This window comes from Channa argus, chromosome 16, assembly GCF_033026475.1.
Source record: "Channa argus isolate prfri chromosome 16, Channa argus male v1.0, whole genome shotgun sequence".
Classification (NCBI taxonomy): Eukaryota; Metazoa; Chordata; class Actinopteri; order Anabantiformes; family Channidae; genus Channa; species Channa argus.
In genome coordinates, this window is record NC_090212.1 from 3215188 (window position 1) to 3240381 (window position 25194).

At 42.7% G+C, this 25194-nt stretch overlaps 1 protein-coding gene across 8 annotated transcripts in view; it reads left to right on the forward strand.

Annotated features, from left to right (window-relative positions):
• The window catches only part of daam2 (dishevelled associated activator of morphogenesis 2), a 91289-nt gene that overhangs the window by 19054 nt on the left and 47041 nt on the right, over window positions 1–25194 (forward strand). For 6 of the 8 annotated variants that reach the window (XM_067479090.1, XM_067479083.1, XM_067479088.1 and 3 more), the window contains exons 2-3: window positions 12799–13091; window positions 22785–22874. In XM_067479090.1, the coding sequence (XP_067335191.1) occupies window positions 12924–13091; window positions 22785–22874 (258 nt within the window). In that variant the 5' untranslated portion in view covers window positions 12799–12923. Of the gene's footprint in view, window positions 1–1227; window positions 1613–12798; window positions 13092–22784; window positions 22875–25194 lie in introns of those variants that run through there. The other 2 variants (XM_067479085.1, XM_067479084.1) reach the window with 2 other exon arrangements.

Here is a 25194-nt window from a genome sequence, read left to right on the forward strand (position 1 = left end):
GGCATTTGTGGGCTATGAAACACGTTTTTATTTTTTATTAATGTCCACTGGCTTTCGAAGCCAAATTATGGTCAGCAGCTCTTTATCAGTAGTATATGCACATTCTACACTAGCAGTCTATTATTGATTGGAAATCTCCACCAGACAGGCCATCACCCCCAGCCAATCTGTGCAGCAGACGAGCAGTCTCAAGTCAGATAAGATCACGCAGTATGAAATCAATTCCCATTTGACCCTTGTCCTTAAAGTGTTGAGCGGTAGACATGATATATTAGAGGATTTGTATTGATTGTTCAGTTTTGAGGTGAAGAGGTTGTCAGTAGTGTCTTGCTGAAAGACGTGTTCATACACACTGACTGATGAGAAAAGATGAAGATACCATAGTTTTCATTAAAGAGCTCTTTACTGCTTTTCTCAGCTCTCTGAAAGTATGAGGGGTCAGGTGTGTTGTTTATGTCCAGCCCAGTACTATGAGAGTCCTTGCACTTGCTGACCTATGCATGTTATTACAGTAACATTGTTAAAGTCTACTTCACAGAACCTATGAAACTGTCAGTGTTGTGGCTGCTGCACCCCTTCACCAGAAGCTAATGGTGTGAAATTGACATGGCCAACACAGCTTTGTACAGTCAAGCATCCGGTCTCACCTTCTTCTCAATGAACACTGAATAGCGTTTAGGGAAATCCTTTTCCTGTGTGTGTGTGTGTGTGTGTGTGTGTGCGCGCTATGGGGTAATTCCTAATGGAAAATCCCATATTTGGCATACCTCTGTGTGCTTGCATGACTGCTTTTATGTGTTGGTGTAGATACAACATGACAGGAAAAAGGGTTTTCTTTGGGCATTGTGTGTAATTTTCCTCCACACATAGCCGTTGTTGTCTGCTCAGTGAGGGAATGCATTGGGTGGAGTTGGAATTGCGGGCAGGGGTGGGAGCCACAGGCTGCCAAGGGTCATTTCCTTTCATCTTGCCCTCTTTCTGCACTTTACACTGCAGTCACAAATGCATGCATACATGCATATTGCACATGCGTGCGTGTATATTTATAGAAAATCCATCATCTTCTTGATGACATGAAAACACATGCTGTCATAGACTGGAGATGTAATGCAGCAGGGGAAGAGGGGGGGGCTAACGACAGAACACAAGAGAGGGAGAGAGAAAGCAAGAGAGGGAGGGGGAGAGGAGCAGCGTGGGGACAATGTCAACAGCTCAGCTCCCAGCTCAGTCAGCTGAAATCCAGAGCCCAGCTCAGACGCTCAGAGAAGGGAAGCAGACGAAACGCAGCAGCTTCAACCTGGAAATATTGATATCGCTAAAGGGATGGGCTTTGGACATCAAACACAAACTTCTAATGTTCAAAAGAAACTTTGAAAGGCAGAGCATGCTGGAATGCTTTAGAGCTTCACCCTCAAATTATTTTATTGAGACGTCGGTACCGTTAGTGACACAGGGGCAATTCATCTCCCAGGACAGCCCGTCTACAGTGGGTAAGTAGGAGATACTTACCCACACAGTATAGTCTACAGATGTTTTAAGTGTAAACCCAGTTTATCCACCAGTGCACCCTGCTGATCAACCCCAGCCTGGAAAACACACACTATTGCAGCAGGTAAATTAAACACTAGTCAGTAGGCTCAGCTGAGCCTGAAAAGGAGCTGGTGGGTAACAAGGGTCACTAATTCAGCTAAGATGATAAAGTTTCCACATTTTTGTGTTGTTTTGACTGGAGGGAAGGGCCATGTTTTACTGTACTTTCTTTTACTACATTGGGTTTATAGGCCATAAACAGCAGACAAATCTGGAATGTGAAATGTGCGTGGTCTTTATGTTTGGGCTTTTTCTCTAGTACCACTGACTGCACTTTACCCCCCCCCCCCCCCCCCCCCAACCACCCAACCGACCATTTGTGCTGGTGCATTATATGAGCAAGGCTGTGCAAGGCAAAGGCAAACTGTTTGGAGCCTGTTTTCTTTGGAAAGCGTTGCATGATTTAAGGGATGAATGGAAGTTATTCATTGCAGGAAGAGTAAGTCAATGTTTATTTTAAACCCAAACGTTTTGATTTCTGGGACTTGACAATAAGTTCACGAAGTATGGGACACTGTCATTTGTAATGTGTACAGGTTTATTTTGGGTCCTAGACGTGGGCTGATGCACGCATTCATCAATCACACAGTCAGCCCTTTGGTGAAAGTCGTGGCCTGGCAGCCAGACATTCCATATATGCTTTACATCTCCTCCCAGCAACAGCTCAACTCAATATGGAACCAGTGAAGCAGACTTACCTCTAAATGTAGACTGCTTTTGCTGGGATGATGGTTTTTTTTTCCTCTTTCCCTAAAGGGAAGCTAATACTCCAAAACAGCTTACACCCTGTCCTAATCTAACAGGCTTTCACATTAGAAGAAATTGTGAAGACTCCCTCCTCAACGTGAAAGCATTGCCTGTCACGGTTGTGAGTAGCTGTACATCTTCGTGTGTTTAAAGCACAGTCAAATACCTGTCCTCCCAGTGTTTCATTTGTGTAGCCTGGTTAGCGATGACTTAGGTTTTCCCTAATTCTGATGGTTAGTGGAAGCACAACATTTCAAATCAAAACCAGTTTGAAATATTTACTAGAGGCTAGTCTTTTGAATAGCAGATCAGATGAAATGGTGACACGAAAAGGTACAAAACAAGCATTATCCCTCCAACATTACAAGCTTAAGTTGCCTAAGTTTGAAGGTTGATGAACCCGAGGCAAAACTCATGTTCACATTCATTGGGCCATGTGTTTTCTTTGATGGTTTTTTTTTTTTTTTGCATTGTGAGCAAGATAGTATCCATTTCCACCACATTAAAGGCTTATTCTCCAGTCTGCTGGAAATCCTCCTTCATTCTGCTTGCCCCCGGCACACATGACATCGCTAAAAGATTCAGCTTGTTGGGGAAGGCATTAACGAAAGCTGAGGACTCACACTTAACGTACATGCTGTGCACACCCTCTGCTGCCGTCAGCGCTCTCTGTGCTTTTCATATTTTATCACCCATTACGGATGCATGAACTGCTCTCTCAGGATTAGTGGGAGTGTGAAGGCGTGTTGGTGAGCGACTGTCGGCCTTTTATCACTTCCACCCTGCTCCTGACTGGCAGCTTGGCAGCCTCCTCATTAAAGAAAGACAGAAGGAGAAAGAGATGAGGTCCGTAAAGCTGCTTAGCTTCAACTATCTGATCTGTTGGATGGGATTATCATCATGTTGCATTGATGGTAGACCAGCTGCGGTGTCTAAGAGACAAAACTCAGGGAGGTTTTCTCTCTTTCACTGGAAGTCCCCACACTGACTGTGTGTTAAATAGCACTATTGTATTTGTGCCAGTGACACACTTTTTGTGGCTTATGATGTGTAAGCATATCTCCACTACAGTGCCTCAATTCAAGGCAGTATTGCTTAAGGCTATTTTAAAATTATACTGGTCACTTCAGAGGGCTCTCCCTATTTTTATGGCTATTACTGTCCCAGAAGAGCATTCCAGACAGTACCCAGAAGCCCTCTGTCCTGCATGCTGCAGCTGTTGACCTCTCTTCAAGGCGAGATTAATGTGTTAATAACGCACAATACATAGTGCCCTGATCCACCCGTCAACTTTGGTGGACCTGGTGCAATGAATGCGAAGCCTATACACATGACTCCGCAGTGGTTTTGCTTCGATTGGAAGTTCAGAAGTTTCCCCTTTTGCCATTCAACGTCTTTATAAATTTGAGATCAGTGTTGAGCATCAATGTGCACCAATTGCACTCATTTTTATAATGATTGGTGAAATGTATCTGTTTGCAAAGTGAAGAATGTTAGCAAAATCCAATGCTGGGTCAACATGAGCAATAAAGGCTTTGTTCATTTAATGTTCATGCTTACGCTCTGTGCCTCCAGTTGTCCCTCATCCTATGTCTCCGTCATAGTTGACTTGCTACGTTTGTGATGGATCATACTGAGCCTACAGGTGTGTTTGAGCTGAGGCTTATCATGGAAAGAGATTCCGGCATATTTCTTTCATATTTCTGCCATTTTCATTAGCTCAAATAAAAACAAAATAAATCCAATCCTGTCCCTGCTGGTCTGTTTCGACCAAACAGCTCTTGAAAAATGAGGTCAAATTAAGTAGAATGCTATTATTTCAATGTGTTGTATACCGTGTATACCAAGTGGAATTTTGCTGTAGGTATTGGCTCTGACTCAGAATAGCACATAGCAAAAATGAAAGGGATCAGAATGGGATCACAAAACTTGACCAGGACTATAGTGTACGTTGGATGAGTTCACTGAACTGATGGAAATGGCTCGATCCATTAGAAAGATGATACACTAGGTGTTTAAAGAACATTAAGTCTCTGGGAAGTCCAGCATCTTGCTCCTTTTGAGGGTCCGCTCTGAGGTAGTTCGGGTGCCATCATATTCCACAGATACAGTATAATAACATGTCTTTAGTTAGACCGGGAGCTCGTGACTCTGGCGCGTTCCTCTCATGTGAAATAGGAAAATGATTTGACATGGCGGGGTAGCATTTTGGGGTTCGAGGGAAAAGGGATTCCAAGTATTGGATTTCATTCTGAGCCCTGTTAATATGTGGGAATGTTGGGCCATGTGGAATGTAGCGTGGCCGACTTTCTTCTCATTCCCAGTATAAATAGCATAGTTATCCCAGTGATCCGGTCTGTTTGATGAGCAGACATGTGACTTGCAGAGATGCGCCTGTTGGCCAGTGTAAAAATGGGTCAAGTGGGTCTGTGCCTCTGATTTTAGTCCCTACTTGATAAAAATTCCCTCCTCAGCAAACATTAACATCTGTATTGTTACACACGCAGCAACAATGTGGACAACCTCCTAATTACAGCTATTAACATGAATGCTTACGCCTTCAACGAAAATGAGAAGAGAAACAGAAAAGCATTAGTTTTCAATCTTGTCAGATCTCCAGAATGTTTGCAAACTTGTGCTAATTTCTTAAACCAAGTTTAACTTTTGCTCATCCAAACGTGAGATTTGTAGATTGTGTGAAGAGTTTGAACGTCTTCAGTACATTTAGTAATTGTCTATAGTTGGAAACACAGGAGTAATACATTGAATTTTGGAGCTGCTATATTATTTTATTTCTTTTGGAATTAGTAAAGTATATATCTGGCCATGTTAAAAAAAAATCTAAAAGCACAGTTGTAAACCCCTCCACTACTTAATTTGGTATGCACTGTTATGAAAATTCCTCAAATCAAGGAAACAACTGTTTTAATGAATGAAACTAAATAAAATAACTATTAATTACCCCCCTGGAGGATTAGAAATATTTTTCTCCCTTCCTCTTTTTCCCAGAAGCTTAGTTGATGCATTTTGACTTTATGAGTAAGGTGGGTTACTGTCCCGCATGGTCCTGTTAAACCCACCCGTGCTTGTATGTTTGTTTAGAATGAGGCTATAGGCCAAAAAGACCCCTGAGAACCATGAAAAACTTGTGTTTGAGTTTATGATGTGAAAAACTGCCATGTGGAGAAAAGCTTTATAGCCATTAAAGTGAATGGATTTGTAAGAAATGACACAATATGGACGTCCCAGACAATCTGAACCTTTTTTTTTTTATTCTTAAAGAGATGCTTTGTGTGCAGCATGTGCAAGATGGGTAATCATGGCGAAAACCTGGGGCCAATTCATATAATTACAGTGTCCGTGTATTTGCTGTCTGTCTGCTAAGCTGTTTGTAAACAGAAGAAAATGAAAAATTCCTCCATGTCTAAATGTGATCGCATATGCCTCAGAGACAGTCTGGAAATGTTTAAGCAACAACATCAACCACAAGCTATTAAAGTAATTAATAATAATGCTGGTTGCGGCCAATTTAAATGAATGGATTTTGACTTATTCCTTAATATCTTATTATGTTATGGACAGTGCTGACTCTAATGGAACCAACTGAGCCACTCACCTTGTTAGCATTGTTCTGTTGCGGTTTTAAAACTTAGTTACATACAGCGACTATGCACCCATGAAAACCGCACATGCTTATCCTTTTGAAGTCTATTATCGGGTTTTTTTTTTTTCGTTTCACATCATTTCACTCTGAAGTTTCCAGATTCGTGTTTTGCCACTGACTCAGCCTGGTTCTAGACTATTTCCTGGGGGCACCATCTTAAAGTATTCTCCTATAGGCCAACAGCTGATTGAGTTTTCAGTTCTTCCATGCTTGTAGCTTCTCTATCTGATTGCTGGCAAGACAGGAAGTGACCACGTAAGGAAAAGGAATGAGGGAGGTTTGGAGGAATGATTAATTAGAGTAGGGAATGGAGAGTGAAGGGAAGGGTGGGTTTCTGATCTCCTGATTCTGGACTCTTCTCCTGAAGATGCACGTAGGCATAAGAGAACAGACAGCCTTATCAGTGACTTAAGCCCTTGGGAGTGTCTGGATGGAGACTATAAGCACAGTGGCCATGTAACGCTTATCTTTATAACACACATAACTTAAAAGTTGACCTGTACTTTGTCAGATATCAAATTGCTTATTTAATGCATAAAACAACTCTTCCTCCTCATACAGTTCAGTTTTGCACTGCTCATCAAAGACATAATGTTTTGCAGAGACACCAAGCTGTCATGGCTAAAAATATCTGTTCCCTTAAAGATCAGATGCACATGGACTCCTGTGATAACATTTCACAGGCCGAAAGAGCCCTTCCTGCCTCCATTAGCCTTCGCTGGCAGGCCCTAGCAGAACTGTCCAAACCAAATCCTTTGGCCCATTGTCCAGGTCCACATGAGAAAGCCACTCAGTGTACAGACTCCCATGAAAGCGTTGGCCTCCCAACACGAAATCCCTAGCAGAATGTGTGCTTTCAGAATGAGTGCAGGAATGTATCCCATGCAAATGTAGCGTGAACTAAATGGCAGTTCTTCCACTGTCAGCTCTGGTCATTAATCAGCTGAGGCTGTGACTGAGGCTGAGATCTGCACCGGAGTAGATGGGTGATGTCATTCCTTTGGAATTCACGTCACACTGTGTGTGTGTGTGTGTATGGGGGACTATGCAGCATGTTTCTAATGTACAGTGCATATGTATTGTTTGCATTAATTTAATCATGAATAGGTTCAATCTGTTACTAATGTTGTTTTAAACCTCATGTACCTCTGAATTAATGCAAGAATAAATAACTTTAAATTCTTGCTTGTATTTGTATTTTGCATGAATGCACAGTAGCTAATTAGCTTCTGATCTTAACAGGCTAAGATGTACAGTATGATGAATATATGGTCTCCCCAGGGCAGAAGCAGGACTGTGGGTGGGCCACAGGTCCTAAGGGATCCATGGGAAAATGAGTTTATAGTGTCCCAGGTGATTTGGCTTGCAGTCAGTGGCTCTGGAGGGGGAAGTCCATTAGTCATAGAACAAAGGTGCAGACAGTAGAAAGGCTGGGCAAGGAATGTTAGAGAGGGCATGTCTGGGGCAATGACATCCAGAGGGTGGCATGGATCCAATGTGTCCATTGGCTGGGTCTGAATGGCTACGTCATGTCAAATTAATGAGCGTGAGAGGTTCACTGCCATGTCAAGGGACACAAGTAGTTTTTACATACCGGTACACAACCATGACTACCTACACACGTAGGGACATGCGGACATGTGCAAAAACAACACAGGTAAGAGTTGTGATCACTCACAAGGGTTTCAGTAAACACACACAGGGGTGTGTTCATATTTGGCTTATTGGTGCAAAAGACAGATTTTAATTTGAAGTTGGGTTTTCCACTGCTGCAGGTGCCTTTTATTCATTATTTCAGTGAAGATTCTCATTCACCCAGGTTTTAGTGGTTGATCAATTATTGTGAATGTTAAAAAAGTGTTTAAAATGAAAGTTTCCACGTTGAAATATATTTAACAACCATCATGTAATGCAGTTTGCCTTCGTGTACAGTAAAACTGTAGTCTACATCGACTCAGTTGGGTGTGTGCCCTCCCACACCGGTTGCATGCCAACAGTTGGCCAAAACGATGCCAGACTCTTAATCTGCTCTGCCTTTGGCATCTTGTTCCAGCCTGTGCCAGCGTGGCACTGCTTGCCTATCTCTAAAGCTGGGTTCCTACAGTATGTAAACCTAGCTTCCGTGGCCCGGCACCCCAGAGGAATTGTCCTCATTTATGGGACCCAGAAATAAAACAAAATGAGATGTAGCTTTGTCTCTGGTCTATTATTCAGTGCCTCTTTGTCCTATTCTGCTTGATTCTGCTATGATTAAGTTTTGCTGCTCTTTTTGTTTTACTCCTGCTGTCTTCTTTTCTTTCCCTCTTAGTATCCAACTGCCATCATTTGGGTAAAAAGAATCAGATTAGAACCACTTCATCCAGGTTTTTGGTTAGTAAAAAAGTAAGGAGACAGAGGAGCAATTAGAATTAGTGGGGTTGTGGAAGAGGGATGGAAAAAGGGGCCTGGTGGCTCAGTTGTAGACCATTGGGTCGGGATGCAGAAGGCCCACCAGGTGTGGTCTTCCTAGCCACCAAGAGCCACCATGGTGGCGGTCCCCAGCCCAGATAAAAATGGGAGAGTTGCGGCAGGAAGGGCATCCGGCGTAAAAACTCATGCCAAATCAACGTGCGGAACACATTCCGGCGACACCTGAAGTGACAAGCTGGCAGCCATCGGATGGAAAGCGAATGGGGATGCAAACAAAAGCTTAATGCAGGAAAACACTGCAGTTCATTTTTGAAGACTAAGAAGTTAAAAATACATAAATAAATAAAATAATAAATAAACAAGAATGAGGCAGCATTTTTGAATCGCTGTGTACTGCTGAGGGAGGACAGGATTTCTAACTGGTTTCAAAGCATTGTGTTGATGGCAGATGTTAAGATGCATAGACACAGATGTTTCCGAGACTAGATATGCATCTCATTCTGCTGCTTGCCTGCACATAAAAACAGCAGCAGCAGCAGCAGCAGCCTGTCTATCCTCACCACCACTGCTGGCTCGCCCCCCCTCCTCTTCCTTCTCCACCTCTTCTGCTGACCTACTTCCCGGCACTGGGGATGAGGTAGTAGGCTGAATGAGAAGTGGCAGCGGTATCTCTCCTTCATGCTTCTCTCTCTCTGTCCCTCCCTCTGCCTCTGTCTGTCTGTCTGCCTGCCTGTTTGTGTCTCTCTCTGTACCTCCCTCTGCTTCTGTCTCCCTCTCTGTCTCTCTGTCTGTCTGCCTGTCTCTCTGCCTCTCTCTCTGTGTCTGTCTGCCTGTCTGTGTCTCTCTCTGTCTGTGTCTCTCTATGTCTGTCTCTCTCTCTCTGTCTCTCGCTCTCTCTGTCACTCTGTCTCTGACCGACTGCTCTTCATACAACTTCAAATACAGAGCAGCCAGCAGGCTCCTCTCTCTCTGCCTCAGGGATCTTTGTGTGAGTATGCACATTCGGTATGTGTGTATATGCTTACATCTGAATCCTGAGTTGGTGTGTCAAGTGGGTGTGTCGGAGTTTTGGAACCTGTGAATATGTGACAGTGTGCAGTGTTTTTGTTGCAACTGCATGTAATTAGGGATTAATCAAATCAGGTCTGTTTTCATTTTTTTCCCCCTCCACAGTTTGTGTGTTTGCAGACAGCATTGTCTGTCATCACACACAGTTAGCAGTGACAAGTCCTTACACACCTCTCTTACACCCCATTTTTACACACAGATGATTTTAATTAGTATTAGTCGATAGAGTGAAAGTCCGTGGCTCACTTTCAGTCATGACTTCCTTTTCCCGTGACTTATAACACAACCGTGCGTAGACTATATCTGTTTCCCAGTGATGAGAAGGGGGAAAATAAGGAAGACTGTATGTGTCAGAGCACACGTGTATCAGATGTATGACAACTCACTGACATGAAAAATATCAGAGGAGCCACAGAGAATCAATTTTACAAATAGTGTTGCATATGGAGAGGTCTTGCATTTAGACCTGGGATTTCACTTTTATTTCCTAACATCTACTTACAGGAAAGAAGTAAAAACACCTTTGAGGCAATGAAAGTGTGACTATAGTAAACGGAAGAAACAGAAGGGGAGGAAAATGACAGATTTTACTGTCAGAGGGCGGTTGATGTCACTTCACACTGAATGAGAGGAAGAATTGGGAGATGACAGTGAGGGATGGAGGTGGTAGAGAGGGTGATAAAATGAAAAGCTGGAAGATAAGGCCCCTCAGAACACATGGCAGTGGACATAGTCAATTCATATTGTGTTTGACTTGCACCATACGGTGAATAATGGACCTTCCTCATAGTCGCCAGTGTTCTTGCTTCCATGCATTTCCCTTTAGATACAATAAGATTACTGTATTTAAGTGTGTGTGTTTGTGTGTGTGTGTGAGTCTGTCTGGATTCTTTTGCCCACTTTCCCTGGGCATTGACTGGAAGTGGGCCAGCAGAACTGGTGTTGAGTGAGGACTGGCTGCACATACAGTAGAGCTCTATGGGAGAGTATAGATAGCAGCAGCGCACACACACACACACACACACACACCTACACACACGCACCGCCACACACAGTATACAGTATGCACAAACACTGGACTGGAGGTTTAGGTTGTGTTTTATACTGACTGGCTTTTAAAAGCCCTGCTGAGTGGCCTCTTTTCCATTAGGCTCTGCCAGCTGTCCACGGCAACAATAACCAACTCACCACCATAAGGATTTGGCACCAGCTCCCACTTAATCATATAGTAATAAAAACAATAAAAACCTGCCACTGCTAATAGCACTAGGAAAAGCCTTTTCGAACGTAAATGTATGGAAAAAATCTCGCTATGATTTACCTCTCTGAAGTGTTTTCCTATTATTCTGTCATCTCACTGTTTTAAAGTGCTGCGCTGTTTCCCACTGGCTCACCACAGTGTATACTCAGTTATGCCTGTACACTACATCTATGCACTTTTCATCAGCAGGCCAGGCTTAGCCACATCTGGATTAATGTATGTTAAAGCAGCATCTCTGCAACTTGTGGCAGATTTTTTTTGCACAGTGCCTCTTTTGGGGAAACAGAAGATTTTACAAAGAGAGGAAACTGACTAAAGATATTCTTGATAAAACTCACTATTGTTGTGGTTGTTTGAGCAGATTTAAGGATTTGAGATGTATTAGAGCAGAGTCCCTTCTTTTTGTTCCCACTCTTGCTGACATACAGTTTCTGGGGCTCTGCATGGGCAAATGTAATTAAGATGTCATTTAAAATATGCAGTGTCCATTCTATATAAATTCTATATAAAAGGCAACATGACACATCTCCTACCCACAAAGAATGTGAGGAACGGGGGTAAAGTTTTTATTTTTGTTTATTTTATTTTAGGGATTATCACCTCTGCCAATCACAACACACAAACTATCAAATGCACTACAGTACACACACTCGCACATATGCAGAATGCCACACACGCTATTATTGGCATTCAACGCACTGATGCAATGACTGTGAAATTGCTCCCAAATTTAAAGGTGCTAAAGACAGAATAATTTAATTTTAAATGAGAGAATGAACATTTCCATCTTTGGAAAATCTAGCGTTGCTGTTTATTTAGCTTCTAGTTTATTTGTTGCTGTTCTTTTTCTGGCTTGAGAGTGATGGTAGGGATGGGATTATTCAAGGAGGTCAAAAATGGGGCAAAGGATGAAAGTGCAAAATGGGAAATGTACTGTTTTACTTTTCTTTTTAAATTTTTTTTCTTTTTTCACAACCCTCATTTAAGCTCCTGTTGAAGCTGCAGCACATTCATAAACAATTTACCATCTGGCTATTTTTAGACTGTGCAGCGAGAACTCCTGCACTGAGCAGGAAAGTGATGGTGGAGAGTCCTGCTCAGATGTAGCAGATTGTGGCTTTTTGTGGAAACCGAATTCACCAACGTTCACGGCTGTAATAGACAGATGGGGGCAGCACTCGAGACATTACCCAACACTTTTTTGGTTACTTATGAATATTATTGGAGCTGCAATGTTTTGCTGTATTTTTAGATCTCGTTGTGTTGGTCTTGGTTGTGCAAGCTTCATGGACATTTTGGACATTGGCTGCAAATTTGATATCTCGGTCAAACGTTTCTGCTTCTGATTGTGTGTTGTTGTGATTGTATGCTCACACCGTATAAAGTGTGTGTATGCCTGACTAAACCTAATATCCTGTAAAGGGTGTATCAATCACACAATGAAGACCACCCATATCCTTTAGATATCATTGAGGAAGTCCCCCAGAATGTGTCTTTGCCCATTCAGTCCTGTGCTTTTGTGCTTCTGTTGGAGTGGGTGTCATTCACTGTCAACGTGTACACACACACTGCACAGGCACTGCTGTACCTCACTGACAAGACCTTATTTTTTTTTTTTTTTTTTTTTTTTTTTAAAAGACCTTTTAAAGTGTAACTGATGTCGAGATGAGGAAATGATGGCTGCTCCTGCTGAGTCTGTGGATTCTCCGCTCATGGGACACGTTCACCTGGACAGTGCAGTCTGTTGTTCTAGTATTGTTTTGTCTGTAAACCATTTTCTCTTCATGTAGTGTCCTCAGGCTGCATTTGTCCTTTGTTTAGCCACAGTGGCTGTTTTACTGCTCATATATCTTCCTGTATTTATTCCAGACAACTGGAGGAAACATGAATTGCTTTGCTTCCTGTGTATTACAAATGATAGGAAACATTGATCAGATGCTGGGTGTGGCGGTCAGACTAATTCATGAACGGTTGTGTAAAATTGTGTTGAAAAATGTCAAACAATAAGGCAGCTTCTCTCTGTCTTTGTGTAACCTTTTCCTACTCCTCTCTGTTTCAGATAATGCCCCCTAGATAGCAGACTTGTCCTCTTCTCCACTCCCCCTCCCTGTCCCTTGGCCCGTTCCTCTACCTCCCTGGTCCAGCTCCGCCGCCACCACCACCACCTGTGTCACCACCATCACCATGCCCCCCAGGAAGAGGACGCGGCCGGGTCTGGGCTTCTTATGCTGCTTTGGCAGCAGTGAGCCACTGGAGATCAACTTGAAGGACAGCGTGCCCCTGCAGCTGCTGGAGTTCAGCGCCCCCATGCCACCCACTGAGGAGCTGCACGCACGTTTCTCTGAACTGGTGGTGAGTAAAGAGATTAATACGCATGTTTTAAAGCAACAGCTGTGTTGATGGATAAAAATATCAAACGTTTCCTAAATGTGAAATGAACGTATGTAGAAGAAATCACACAAAAACTAAATGTCACGTATGCTCAGTCTGGCTTACCAGCGGCTCCGAGGGACTTTCTCTGGACCCTCCAAAAAACTTTCCCGACAGTTATACATACAAAATTTGCCCAAAGTCAGAGCTCTGTTTTGGCACAAAGTCACACCTGCCTACTCTCACATTACATCCGTGGCTCAGGTTAACTTTGAATTTATCCACCGCTCGGCTTGGTCCACCTACAGGATTCTGGAGCTGGCCAAACAGAACGGAGTCGAGTCTGGGTGACGGTGTCGTTAAAGAAACAAGGGTGAACACAAAAAGTTTTAAATCGAGGTGAAGAAGTACTGCATAAGGGCCCATTCTAAGAAAATAAGCAGTTTTTGGAATTGTAAATCAGCTATAATTATTTCAGTAGAGCTCCAGAACACAAATACAAACCCACAATTATGCATGATATGACTTCTTCAAGTCTCAACACAAACTGTTTTGCACTTTGATTTGTGGTAAAGGAGTGTGTCATACATTTTGAGATTTGAAATCATCACCTTTCAATTGTAAAACTATAATCAAGTGATCAACTGGTTATTTTGTTTACTGTAAGCTACTGCAACAATAACCCAGTGGTTTTGTGTGCTACATAATTTGTGACTCAGACTTACAATGTGCTTTCCATGTGAGCTAACTGCCTGTCAGTAGTTGCTGTGTAACCGTCTCGTCCCAGTTGGGTCGGGTTGTGTCTTGACGTTTTGGTGATGCCACCCCACCACCAAAACCTCTTTCCACAAATTTTAAAGGCTCATCCTTTCCAGTACGTGAAACTTACTCTTGCACTTCAAATGTAACCTCATTCACAAGTCACGCTTGTTAGCAAACAGTCTTTGGTCTGTGTCAGTGCCAAAGTGTCAAGGCTGTGTTGGCACCTACCCATGGTGTGGAGATGGATCACAGCACAGCTCTCAGAATAGAGAATTCTGCTGTTGATTCCAGCTGTCATGAAAGCTGGATCAGAAATTGGTTGGAAGAACAGGGCTTTGCTGTTTCAGTCTCTTTGTTTGCTCAGTTCCTGTCTCCTGCTCTGTTTTGGTCCCGTCTGTCTCCATCTCAGTGCTTCTGTCGATCTCCCTCAACCTCTGATTTCCTGCTTCTCGCTCTCATTAATGTATTCAGCAGTTTTGCTACAGGACTGCTTCTGGCAGTCCTAGACTTTGGGAATGCTGAACTTCACCACCTGCAGGGGATATACAGCACCACTCCTCCAACTGTCAAAATCAATTCAGTAGATTAAGTGACATTCCACTTGTGATAGGAAATTCTTCATTGTTATCAAGGCAGATGTTTTCCCAAGTGGTGATCCTTCCATCCTAAGCAGTTGACCTCATTTATTTCTAAATTTGTTGTTTGGGCCCATTTTTTATAATCATCGCTAATTCATAAGCCATTAAACGTCAGTAGCTCCAGTATATTTATCGGCCTGATTAGAGAATATTACATGTTGTAATTATAGCAATCAAGATTTTGATTGCTTCAATCAGTATTCCCATGAACACTGCCCTCTCAGCTGTATAATAACTAAAGCCTAGTTCTGAAGGATGGGAAAGTTGCTATCTGACGCACTTGATGTGTCACTTGAAACAGTTCTTGGATGAATCAGGTTTTGACATGGTCAGAGAACCAAATGGACATGTGTACTGCTGGCTTAAGAAGAAAACGAGCCTGTCATATGCCAGCTCACAGCCAAATTGTGGTAGTTCTCTTGGTTCAGAAGACTGAATGACCCCTGAGCTTACTACAAAACTGACAGACATATGAGTTGAAGAAGAAGAAATGCAGAGCATCCCTGATTTGGAAACTGCTTTGACTTCCAGTGTTATTGACCCCTGAAGAGACACAGAGAGAGAAAGAGAGGATTTGGCATTTTGTGATTGGATCTGGGCCGTTCCACATGTTGTGAATAGATTTAGATGGCTGCTGGATGGTGGTGTTCCCACACTGAGATGGTTACTCTTTAGGGTAATGGAGTCTGCTTTATCATGTGTTTGTTAGTTAGAAAAGGAAAACTGATGTTCCAGTTAGAAGATCACTCAAGCCGTGACAGTTTGATTCATGTCTGCTTTGATTGGATGACCAATGCATAAACTGCTTCTACCTAACGATGGTCATCTGGCCAAGCCATTGCTCCTCCACATCTGTTTTACTGATCCTGCAGCCGGCATGCTGACACATTTGACTAGTCATCCAAGAATCTGCACGACCAGACCTCAAGAAGTCACTCAGTCTGGACACGCTGCTTGTAATGCAAGCAGAGGGTCCATGTAGGGAGGCAAGGAGTTGTGCTACAGGGGAGGAAATAAAGGAAAATAGGAGATAGCATAACATAGTGTGTCTCCATGGAAACAGGAGAGCGGGATTATTGTTATAAAAGCCTTTTACTGAGAAGGCGAATGAGACTCAATGGAGCCTCTGGTGAGGGAGCGACAGATCTGGGCCAAACGGAGTAAACCACCTCCACGTGTCTTCGTGTCTATAATGGGGTCTGTGTCTAGAGACTGCACAGTGCACAGTCAGCTTACACTGTTAGTGGAAGAAATAACTTCAAGATGTCTTGAATATTATATGAAACAGTGTTAGCCAGAACATTTTAACTGACTTGTCTGATGTGCAATGGCTGTTAGTTGGACTATTAATTGGAATATGTAACTCTGTGTGTGTGTGTGTGTGTGTGTGAATCGTCTAGAGTATTTTAGATAGAAACATATTGCTATGGTAATAAACTTGGTAGCACATGTACAGTTCACATGGTAAAGGCTCTGTGCTCCTGCACATTCAAACTCAAATAAAATCAGGAATGTTACAATAAAGGGTTGAAAAGTAATTAGACACACGAAGTCACACAGAAATCCTGATTTACGCCCTGAGATACACCCTGTTTCCTCCCCTCCTTCCCTCGAAATTCGAACTGGCTTCCCGTTTCTAGTGTTCTCTTCCTACCTGCGTTGTAAAGCCAGCACTGACTGTCCTAAGCCAACCTTATCAAGGATGTGGTCACCAACTCTCCCCCTAAACCTGTTCTTAACACTTAATCTTTACCCTCAAACAGCCGTTTAATTGTACAAGGAAGCCAAAATGTCCACACCATGATGAGCCATGTAAGCCAACCATAGTAAGCCATGAGCGCCAACACACACACACACACACACACACACACACACACACACACACACACACACACACACACACACACACACACACACACACACACACACACACACACACACACACACAGACTCCCAGTCACACAATCATCGAAACTCATTTGGGTCAATAATGGCAGCTACAGCTTCCTGAGGCCTCATCATCGATATGACTTCCTGCCATCTTGTCCTAATTTGCAATATTTTATGAACAAATCTTAGGGTCTTCTATGGTGGGGTGCTGCCAGCCGTTGTCTTTATTCTGATTTCAGTCAAGTGACTGACTCTGCCGGAAAAGGTCCTCTACACCCTGATAATCGCTTTATATTAGGTTTGCAATTATGCTAAAGATGATTGACCTGTGGAATATGAAATCATGTCCAATCAGTTTATGATGTAGATTTCTGAACTGTGCTCCTGTACACCTCAGAAAACCCTCTTGTTGCATCTTCCAGCAGTAAAATAATTAATAAATGCCAGTTCAGTTGTCTTGGTATGTACTCAAACCACAGCAGAACCAGTCCTGCTGTCAGCTCTGTTCTACATTTTATTTTAAACTTTGGAAGATGTATAACCTTCAGCTAACTTTTCTATTTATGAAAAACTGCAGAATAAAACATGCAGAAGAGTCGAATAAGAAACAGATGACTTATTGTCCTTGGTTTGTAGGTTACAAAAGTCAGTTTCAACGGCTTTCGGCTTGTCCCACAGCAGAATGTGTTCCACACGTTGATTTAGCATGTTTTTACACTGGAAGCCCTTCCTGCAGCAACTTTCCCATTTAGGACTATTAATTGGAATATGTAACTCTGTGTGTTTGTGTGTGTGTGTGTGTGTGTGTGTGTGTGTGTGTGTGTGTGTGTGCATATGCCTACCCCACACCTGCTAGGGTGGGTTCGAACCCGTCGACTTCTGTATCCCAACCCAATGGTCAGCCACTCATCCACTGGCCCCCTTGTAGGTTATAAAAGTAATAATGCAGAATCTCTTTTTGGATTGAAAGGAACCAAGTCATCCATCCTTGATTCCCCGTGCAAACGCTACCAAATGTGCAACAACTCATCCTGGAAAAATGTCTAATAAATAACGCTGGTCACAAATGTGCTATAAACCCATATGAGAGCCTGCTGTGGCTGATAATGAACTCGACAAACCCACACAAATGAACCTGGAAGCAATCGCCACTGATTTAGACACAATGACCAAAGCCCACATCAGAGGGGCTAATAGATCGCATCAATTAAACTGCACATTTGCAGCTGGCAGCAGAATTTCCTGATAACAGATGTGCCACAGCTCTGGGTTCTGTTTCTGGATCGGTGTCCATTTTTAGACTCTATTCTTTCTACGCGTGTTTCAAGACTTGCACGCATATTTGGTATACAGGCCATGTGTGAAGTTTGCCCGCGCTTTAACAACTATGAAAGATTTATTTTTGTTTTATCAAGGCAGTTCCCTGCTAATAACAATATATTGTCTAATATGAAATTGCTCTCACGTTTGTGTAATTAAAAATGGATCCCACTCAATCACTTGGTGACATTTCTCACTGGTGGCAGTTTTTGCAAAATGTAATTCTCATTTATTCAAAGAGAAAACCAACGCTTGAGGTTGTTTGAGGACAACTAGAGCGATATTTACAAGTTTCAGCTGATGCCAATGTGCATGCTGCATTTACTGTGAAGGCTGACATGTGTTCACAATGTGTCAACGCATTTGCAAGGGCCTGAACCCAACTATGTAGTGCCACTGAGTGCAGACTGAGAATTTCAAAAAGACAAAAGTAACCACAAAAAGAGACAAAAGCAAGAGATTTGAATGCATGTCGAGATGGAAAATGTGCAGTGGAACAGAGATGCATGTAGCGATTCAATTTAAACTGTAGTTGTGAAGAGAGAGCGCTGCCAGACCAGACTCAACATCTGCACAACATTATTTTGTGCATACGGCACAGATAGCAGATGAATGCTCCTTCTGACGTACAAGTCTTTCTCTAACCTTTAAAATGGAAGAACCTGTCCTTCACCTATCATCAGTGGGGTGTTTTGAGATGAGATGAGAAAGGATAATTGCTATAACTAAATCAGGTCTCCTAAGCCAACATCTGGCCAGTATAGTACTGGCAGGCATCCGATTAGTGTCTGTTCTCTCTGATCTGCTTTTTCTCCCTTTTTTTTCCCCTTTGTGACAGTTTGTTATTTCTCTCTGTGTCACATAATATGGGACAGTTTTAATCCAGCTGCTCTGGTCATTGCCAGCTGTCCAGCATCAGGCACTGTATTTTTTTTAATAGCGCTCCCTCCAGTCTCTGATTTTAGCAGCACTTACATTATGTTCTCGAAGCAGTCATGGTAAAATTAGCATCAATTCTCATTTGCAACCTCAACTTGTGTTTCCAGGAAAAAAATGGTTCTTGAAGACATAAATCTTCTGCTAATGTTCCCTCCAGTGTGACTTTTGAGGCGGCTGTGAATCAAAAATGTGTTGCATAACAAGAGGGAATGGAAATATTCTCCAGCCTCTGAGCCATTGGGAGTGAGTTTCCTTCACAGCGTACGCCCTGAGATACACCCTGTTTCCTCCCCTCCTTCCCTCGAAATTCGAACTGGCTTCCCGTTTCTAGTGTTCTCTTCCTACCTGCGTTGTAAAGCCATCACTGACTGTCCTAAGCCAACCTTATCAAGGATGTGGTCACCAACTCTCCCCCTAAACCTGTTCTTAACAATTAATCTTTACCCTCAAACTGCCATTTAATTGTACAAGGAGGCCAAAATGTCCACACCATGATGAGCCATGTAAGCCAACCATAGTAAGCCATGAGCGCCAACACACACACACACACACACACACACACACTCCCAGTCACACAATCATCGAAACTCATTTGGGTCAATAATGGCAGCTACAGCTTCCTGTAGGTCCCCAGGAGGCCTCATATGACTTCCTGCCATCTTGTCTGTCTTCCCTCTGTCTTCCTGCCTCACCCAGAGACTGCTGCAGCACATAAAGTCTGCATAAGTGTGTCTGTCCTTCACACGAAGCAAAGACAGTCACTTCCACTATGGAAATGCCACTTGGTGGACTCACATGAATGTGAAAGGATGTCATTGTTGGACTGCACCCATTTCCCATTTAGGTGGAGCCTCACAAAATCACTCAATCAGTTGTCAGAGAGAAATTTCCATTCTTACGCTGGACGATTATGTGAATGACTGCACACGTATACTTGCATACATACAGAAACAATCCTCTCTGTTTTATGCTCCACTTTTTTTATACACCAGTGTGTTAGTGCTCAGTGTACTTTATGTAGTTGGCTCTTGGAGTGAGTGTGTACATCCCAATCTACTTTTCCGTATAATACAAGTAAACAGTTAATATATTATATAGTTAGTAACATTTATATACAGGTCTTTGTACTTTACTGTAGTACTTTTATTTCATGTTACTTTTACTTTTGTGCCGCTCCAATTCAGATTGAAATGTTGTACTTTTGCTCCAGTAGCTTTTATTTTATAGGTTTAGCGACTTTTTGCCAATGTAGATTAAACTGTGTGTGGTGTGTAATGGCTGTAGCTCAGGTGGTAAAGTGGTTGTCTGCGAACCACAGCGTCAGCGGTTTGACTCCTAGTCCTTCTTGGTGAGACATGTATTTCTTTTACCTGCCGAGCCAATATGGTATCATTAATGTCAATTATCAGACACACCCCATTGATTCTGTGCTAATTTGAGAAGATGATTGGTCCATAATCACACGGCCCTATACCCACCCACTAATGAGAACATTTCTAAATGGCTATTATCTATGTCTCTGTATATGATTGGTGGTTTTTAATTTTTCTTTTCACACCAAAATCTATTTAAGTGTCTTTTTACTCTGTGCGTTTAACAGGCCCTCATGAAGGCTACAATCCAAAATGCATTGCTCATGTAACAATTAAGTTGTTCTATAATCTGTAAGTGTTCAGTTTTGTGTCCCCACATCTGTGCATCTTAACGGCAGGGGGGATTGCACCAAATTTTTTGTTTTTTATTAGTTTTTTTTTTTTTGCTGAGACCCTGAACCCTAAAGTTGTCCTTTTGCAACTTGTAGAAGCTCATACTTCACAAAAGCTACAGGTTGAACACAGCATGTTGATGAATCAAAAAGCAAATTCGTTTTTTTTTTTACACAATTGCTTTGTGAGTAGTTTCGATCTCCACCATATCTTCCGTATTACCTCAGCCCTACTGAGAAGCCCATCAGTCTTCAAAAACGGGAAACTGTAACAGAGCATCAGCCATTTTGCAGCCAACATGACAGCTAAAGTTTGCTGCTTTAATAAACATGCAATTGAAAATACAAAAAATGAAAGGTTTCATAAGCCTTAGGTATGTATTTTTCCCTTCTCGAGCAGCAGGTGTAACAATATTAGCTTTGCTTTATGTGAACTCTCAACTGGAGCACACTGGCGTAGGATGAGTGAGGTACTTCAAGACAAGGTTTCACACAGCAAAGTGGTTCGGTTTTGTTTTGGCAGACTTGAGAGGGGGGCTTGGTGTTATTTGGGCGTTGCTATGGCACTAAGGGGGAGGCCACATGATGGTGGGGAGGGGGGGAATAAGGTGAATAATGCTGCATTATTGTATAAGTGGAAAGTGAAAAGTCCTCTGGCTGGTATGACACAAAGTTTCCTTCACCCCCACACATTGTCCTCATCCTCAGCTTCATCTCTCTTTTCCCTGTTCCGTGATTCAGTCCATACTTACTGTAACTGAAAGTAATGAAACATGGGGTCCATGTTTTAAATTATGAGGACACATAAACTTATAGTTCACCCTCAGCCTCCCTTACTTGACTTTGACATTATCCTATTCCTACACCTTAAAGCCCTATGTAATGACTTATAGATTTTTGGAAGGAAAATCATTCTGGGTCTCACATGCACCTTAAAAAGTTTAAATACACTTCACCCCTAGATCCTCACTTCATTGATGACGAAGAGGATTGAGATGGGTGCAGAGGGGTAGGATGGGAGGTGGAGAGCGCACAGAGCAGCACAAAGATCAGTTCTCGGGCTCAACTCCCATCTGGTTGAAATCCAAGAGTCTCAGTCTCACAGATTTCCCCACAAGCTCTCAGTATCAGCTCTTTCAGCAGCAGCTTGGACAGCAGGGCTTTGACCCGGGGACCAGGCAGCAGGCCAGAGTGGCGCTGGCTCCCTTAGGCTTCAGTTTTCAAGTCCAAGGATGTGGATAGAGAATTGTGGCCTAAGCCAAAGCTGAAATCTGTGTAGATTAAAGGACAGAATGTCAGAGGGTAGATATTCATCTGCCACAAAACAGCTAGTTTTCTGCATGACGCTCAAGACTACGGAGAATCACAAGTAATAACAGCATTTATTGTAGCAGCTGATTTAAACCCTGGATGAATCAGCGCTGTGTGTGTGAATCACAAGTACTAACTGAAATCTCTCTGTTGAGATGGAAAATGGTTTCATCAAAGATTCCAAAGCTTTATTGCAGCTTCTGTTTGCATCGGACCTCCTAGAAGTTCACACGCTTCAGATTTTTCCTCTTTTTATTCAAACCCACAATAATGCGGCTGCCAGTTATCCCATTCAAAGGACTGGGTGAGAGATGATGTCATTCCTCATGGTGTCGAGTACTCGGAATGTGGGCCACCTCAGCCCACCCTGTCCAGATGAATGGATGAAAACAAACCCTCAGTGAATCTACTGGATGGCTTTAATGGGGCCCCACCTCTGGCACCTGTAGCCATCTTCAATCTGGGAGGCCCTGGGGGCCCGGTATTTGTGGCTGACATGATGGCAGCAAAACCATTATGATGAGATTAGCTTTGAGCTCCAACACAAAGCCCTGGTGCTGTAGCATCTCATCCTCCCTTTTTACTTTTATTTTTTTGCTTATACGTTTCCAGAAACAAATGGCCGCCTTTCTCTGCTTCATTCGACACCTTTCCCTTCTCTCTTTCTTCTACTCTGATTTATCCACCTCTCTTTTCCTAGACTTTACTTTTCTTCCCTGGCACACAGAGACTCATTTCCTGGCCTCATATGCATTTCAAAAGGTACAGGAGGCTCCTTGTACCAAGCTGAAGAATTGAGCAGTGCAGCAGGGTGAATATTGAAACCCTCCTCTGTCGGCTCTAGAAACCACTTCTCATTTACACATGGGGAATGTTGGACAATTAAACGGCACCGTGTAAACTTGACTCCCCCAGTGATTTCCAGTCATTGCTAACATGTTTTCCTCTGGATTGGTGAGATGACAAAAGAGTGATTGAGGGCTTGTGTCCCGAGGGATGGGCTGATTCAGTGTTCTTCATTACTCAAAAAGGGTTCTCCACTATTATGTTTATCATTGTACTCAATTGAATGTGTATTAAAATTAAAAACAACCTCTTTTGTCTTTGCAGGATGAACTAGATCTGACTGATAAAAACAGGGAGGCCATGTTTGCTCTGCCCGATGAGAAGAAATGGCAAATCTACTGCAGCAAAAAGAAGGTGAGTTGTCCTTTTGCTGTGCTTTACTGTACATCAGCTTCAATCTCTGGCTCGCCCTCAGTTGACTGGCTGCCTGAACCCACAGTTTAGAGCTTAACTGTCAGCAGCTAATGTTATTGAAGGCAGAATCTATTCAGAATTAGCTCAACGTACCTTTCCAGCTTCATATTTCTGCATTGACGTAGACGTATGCACAATATTTTCTGCAGGCTATAATACACACAGTATTGTGCGTGCGGATGGAGCACACACATGTAAACAGAGTACACAAATGCACTCCCAGGCACTGCTCTATGGCCCTCAATCTCTAAATCTCGCTCCCCACACTGGAGCATGTAATTTCCTCATGCTGCTCAAGAATTGTCAACATACCATGGGAGTACTTGAACATTTTGGTTAGCCCTCAGTTTCACCCCTCTCCCCTCGCCAAAACAGCTCTTCGGTGCATCTCTCCACAACAACTGTGGTCTAACTTTGTGGTTAAATATCTACCAGTAAATGACACTGTGCTTGAATTCACCCCTCGTTCTCCCTGTGTTTTGCTCACTGCAAATTGTAGACATAGCCATAAACCCTCCCTTGTGTCTCTCTGCAAATTTATTTTTTTGGCCGAAGGTTTTGTGTTGGAATCAGGACGACAAGCCTCCTACCCCTCCTTCCACTTTCCAAAGCACTTTTGTCTTAGCTGGTGTTATGTGCTCTGACAACCCTTTTTTAAAAAGGAGTAAACACAGTGTATGTTTGTGTGTGCGTACATGTGCACCTGCATGTGTAACAGTTCGGACTTCTATTCAAGCCAGTATTGAGTTACTAGGAAAAAGAAGAGCAGTGGAGTTGTGGTGTGTTTAGAGGGATGTCAAGGCGAGGATGGAAGCTGGAGCACCACAACAGTTTATAATAATATGGGTAAAAAAAAAATTAGAAGATATAATCTTTCATTTGTTATATTGTGATAACCGTAAGACATGCTGTGTGCTATGTCGTTTGAATAGTATCAAAGGGGACTGAGTGCTTGGCAGAATGTGCATTTGCTCACGTGAACCCACATAAAAAGCAAAAGTTTAATAATACTGGTAATATCAGTTATTTAATATCTCACCGAAGCAACCACAGATGTTTATGAGCACTCCTTGTACTGTAGTAGCAGGAAGTGGAAACAAACTTTTGGCATCAGCCGGGGCACATTGGAACTGAAATGCTTTGCGGTGTGTGTGCCTAAGCTGGGTTCAGAGGTAGGATATATTAGTTTGTCATTCCTCCCCCATCTCTCCTAGTCAGAAATCATTTTGTCTTAAGTCCAACTTTAAAAAATAAATAAATAAAAAATCAGTTATTTGTTCGGGCCAGGAAATGGAGAGCAAAACCTGAGTAACAGTGCACAGCGGAAAGCCGGCAGAAAAGCCAAACAAACCCCTCATTCATGGATGGAGGCGATGTCATGGAGAATAAGCGGGGGAAAAACAACTAGCTCTTAATATTCGATAATAACCTGCATGTCTGTGTGTGAATATGCAGGCATGAAAACGCCCATACAGACATGAACAACTGTGTAAGTGGAAAAATGCACACATGCATGTTCAGATATAAGTACACACACACACAACACAGTAGTCCCCTGTGTTCCTGAGAATTACTGCATGACAGTGATTTCAATGGAGGGCAGAGGACAGCAGAATTTCCCTCAGCCATTTCTGTCAGCGACAAACACTGGTTCCCTTGTTTCCTCCAGTCAAGTGATGGCTCCACTTGTTGTGGTTAGATAACAGTTGTACGAAGCCACTGAGGGCACGGCAGCAGGACAAACTAACTTTGTTCACCTGCAAAACAAAACTGGTTAACACATTCCCCATAAAACGATTAACTGTAGCCTGTTGCAAACCAAATACACTGAAGAACTAAATGCTTATTTGTAGTTTGAGGAAATGGTCCTACTTCTATGTCTAATAAAATTACGTAAACCTCCTTTTTCCTGGTTGAAATTCAGTTACATTGTTTTCACAAGAACTGCCAAGGTATTCAGTGGGTGTTACCTAAACTGAGTGCTTAGTGTTTCAATATAATCTTAGAAATGATCAGGGCAGTGTTAAATTTATAGCTGATGGGGTGGAAGAAGAAATCCGAACCAAGCTGACTTATGAGGCTATGGCCAAAGTGTGGACATTTTTGTTTAGTCTGAAGAATATCTGATTTTTAGAGCTTGGTTGCTGAAAATGGCTGCCTGCTGCTGATTGAAAGGCTGTTGAGGTGTAAGACAGAGTGGCACATGAAATGTGTCTCCAGTACCGAAACGATAAAGACAGAAGAGGCTAAAAATTGCTGC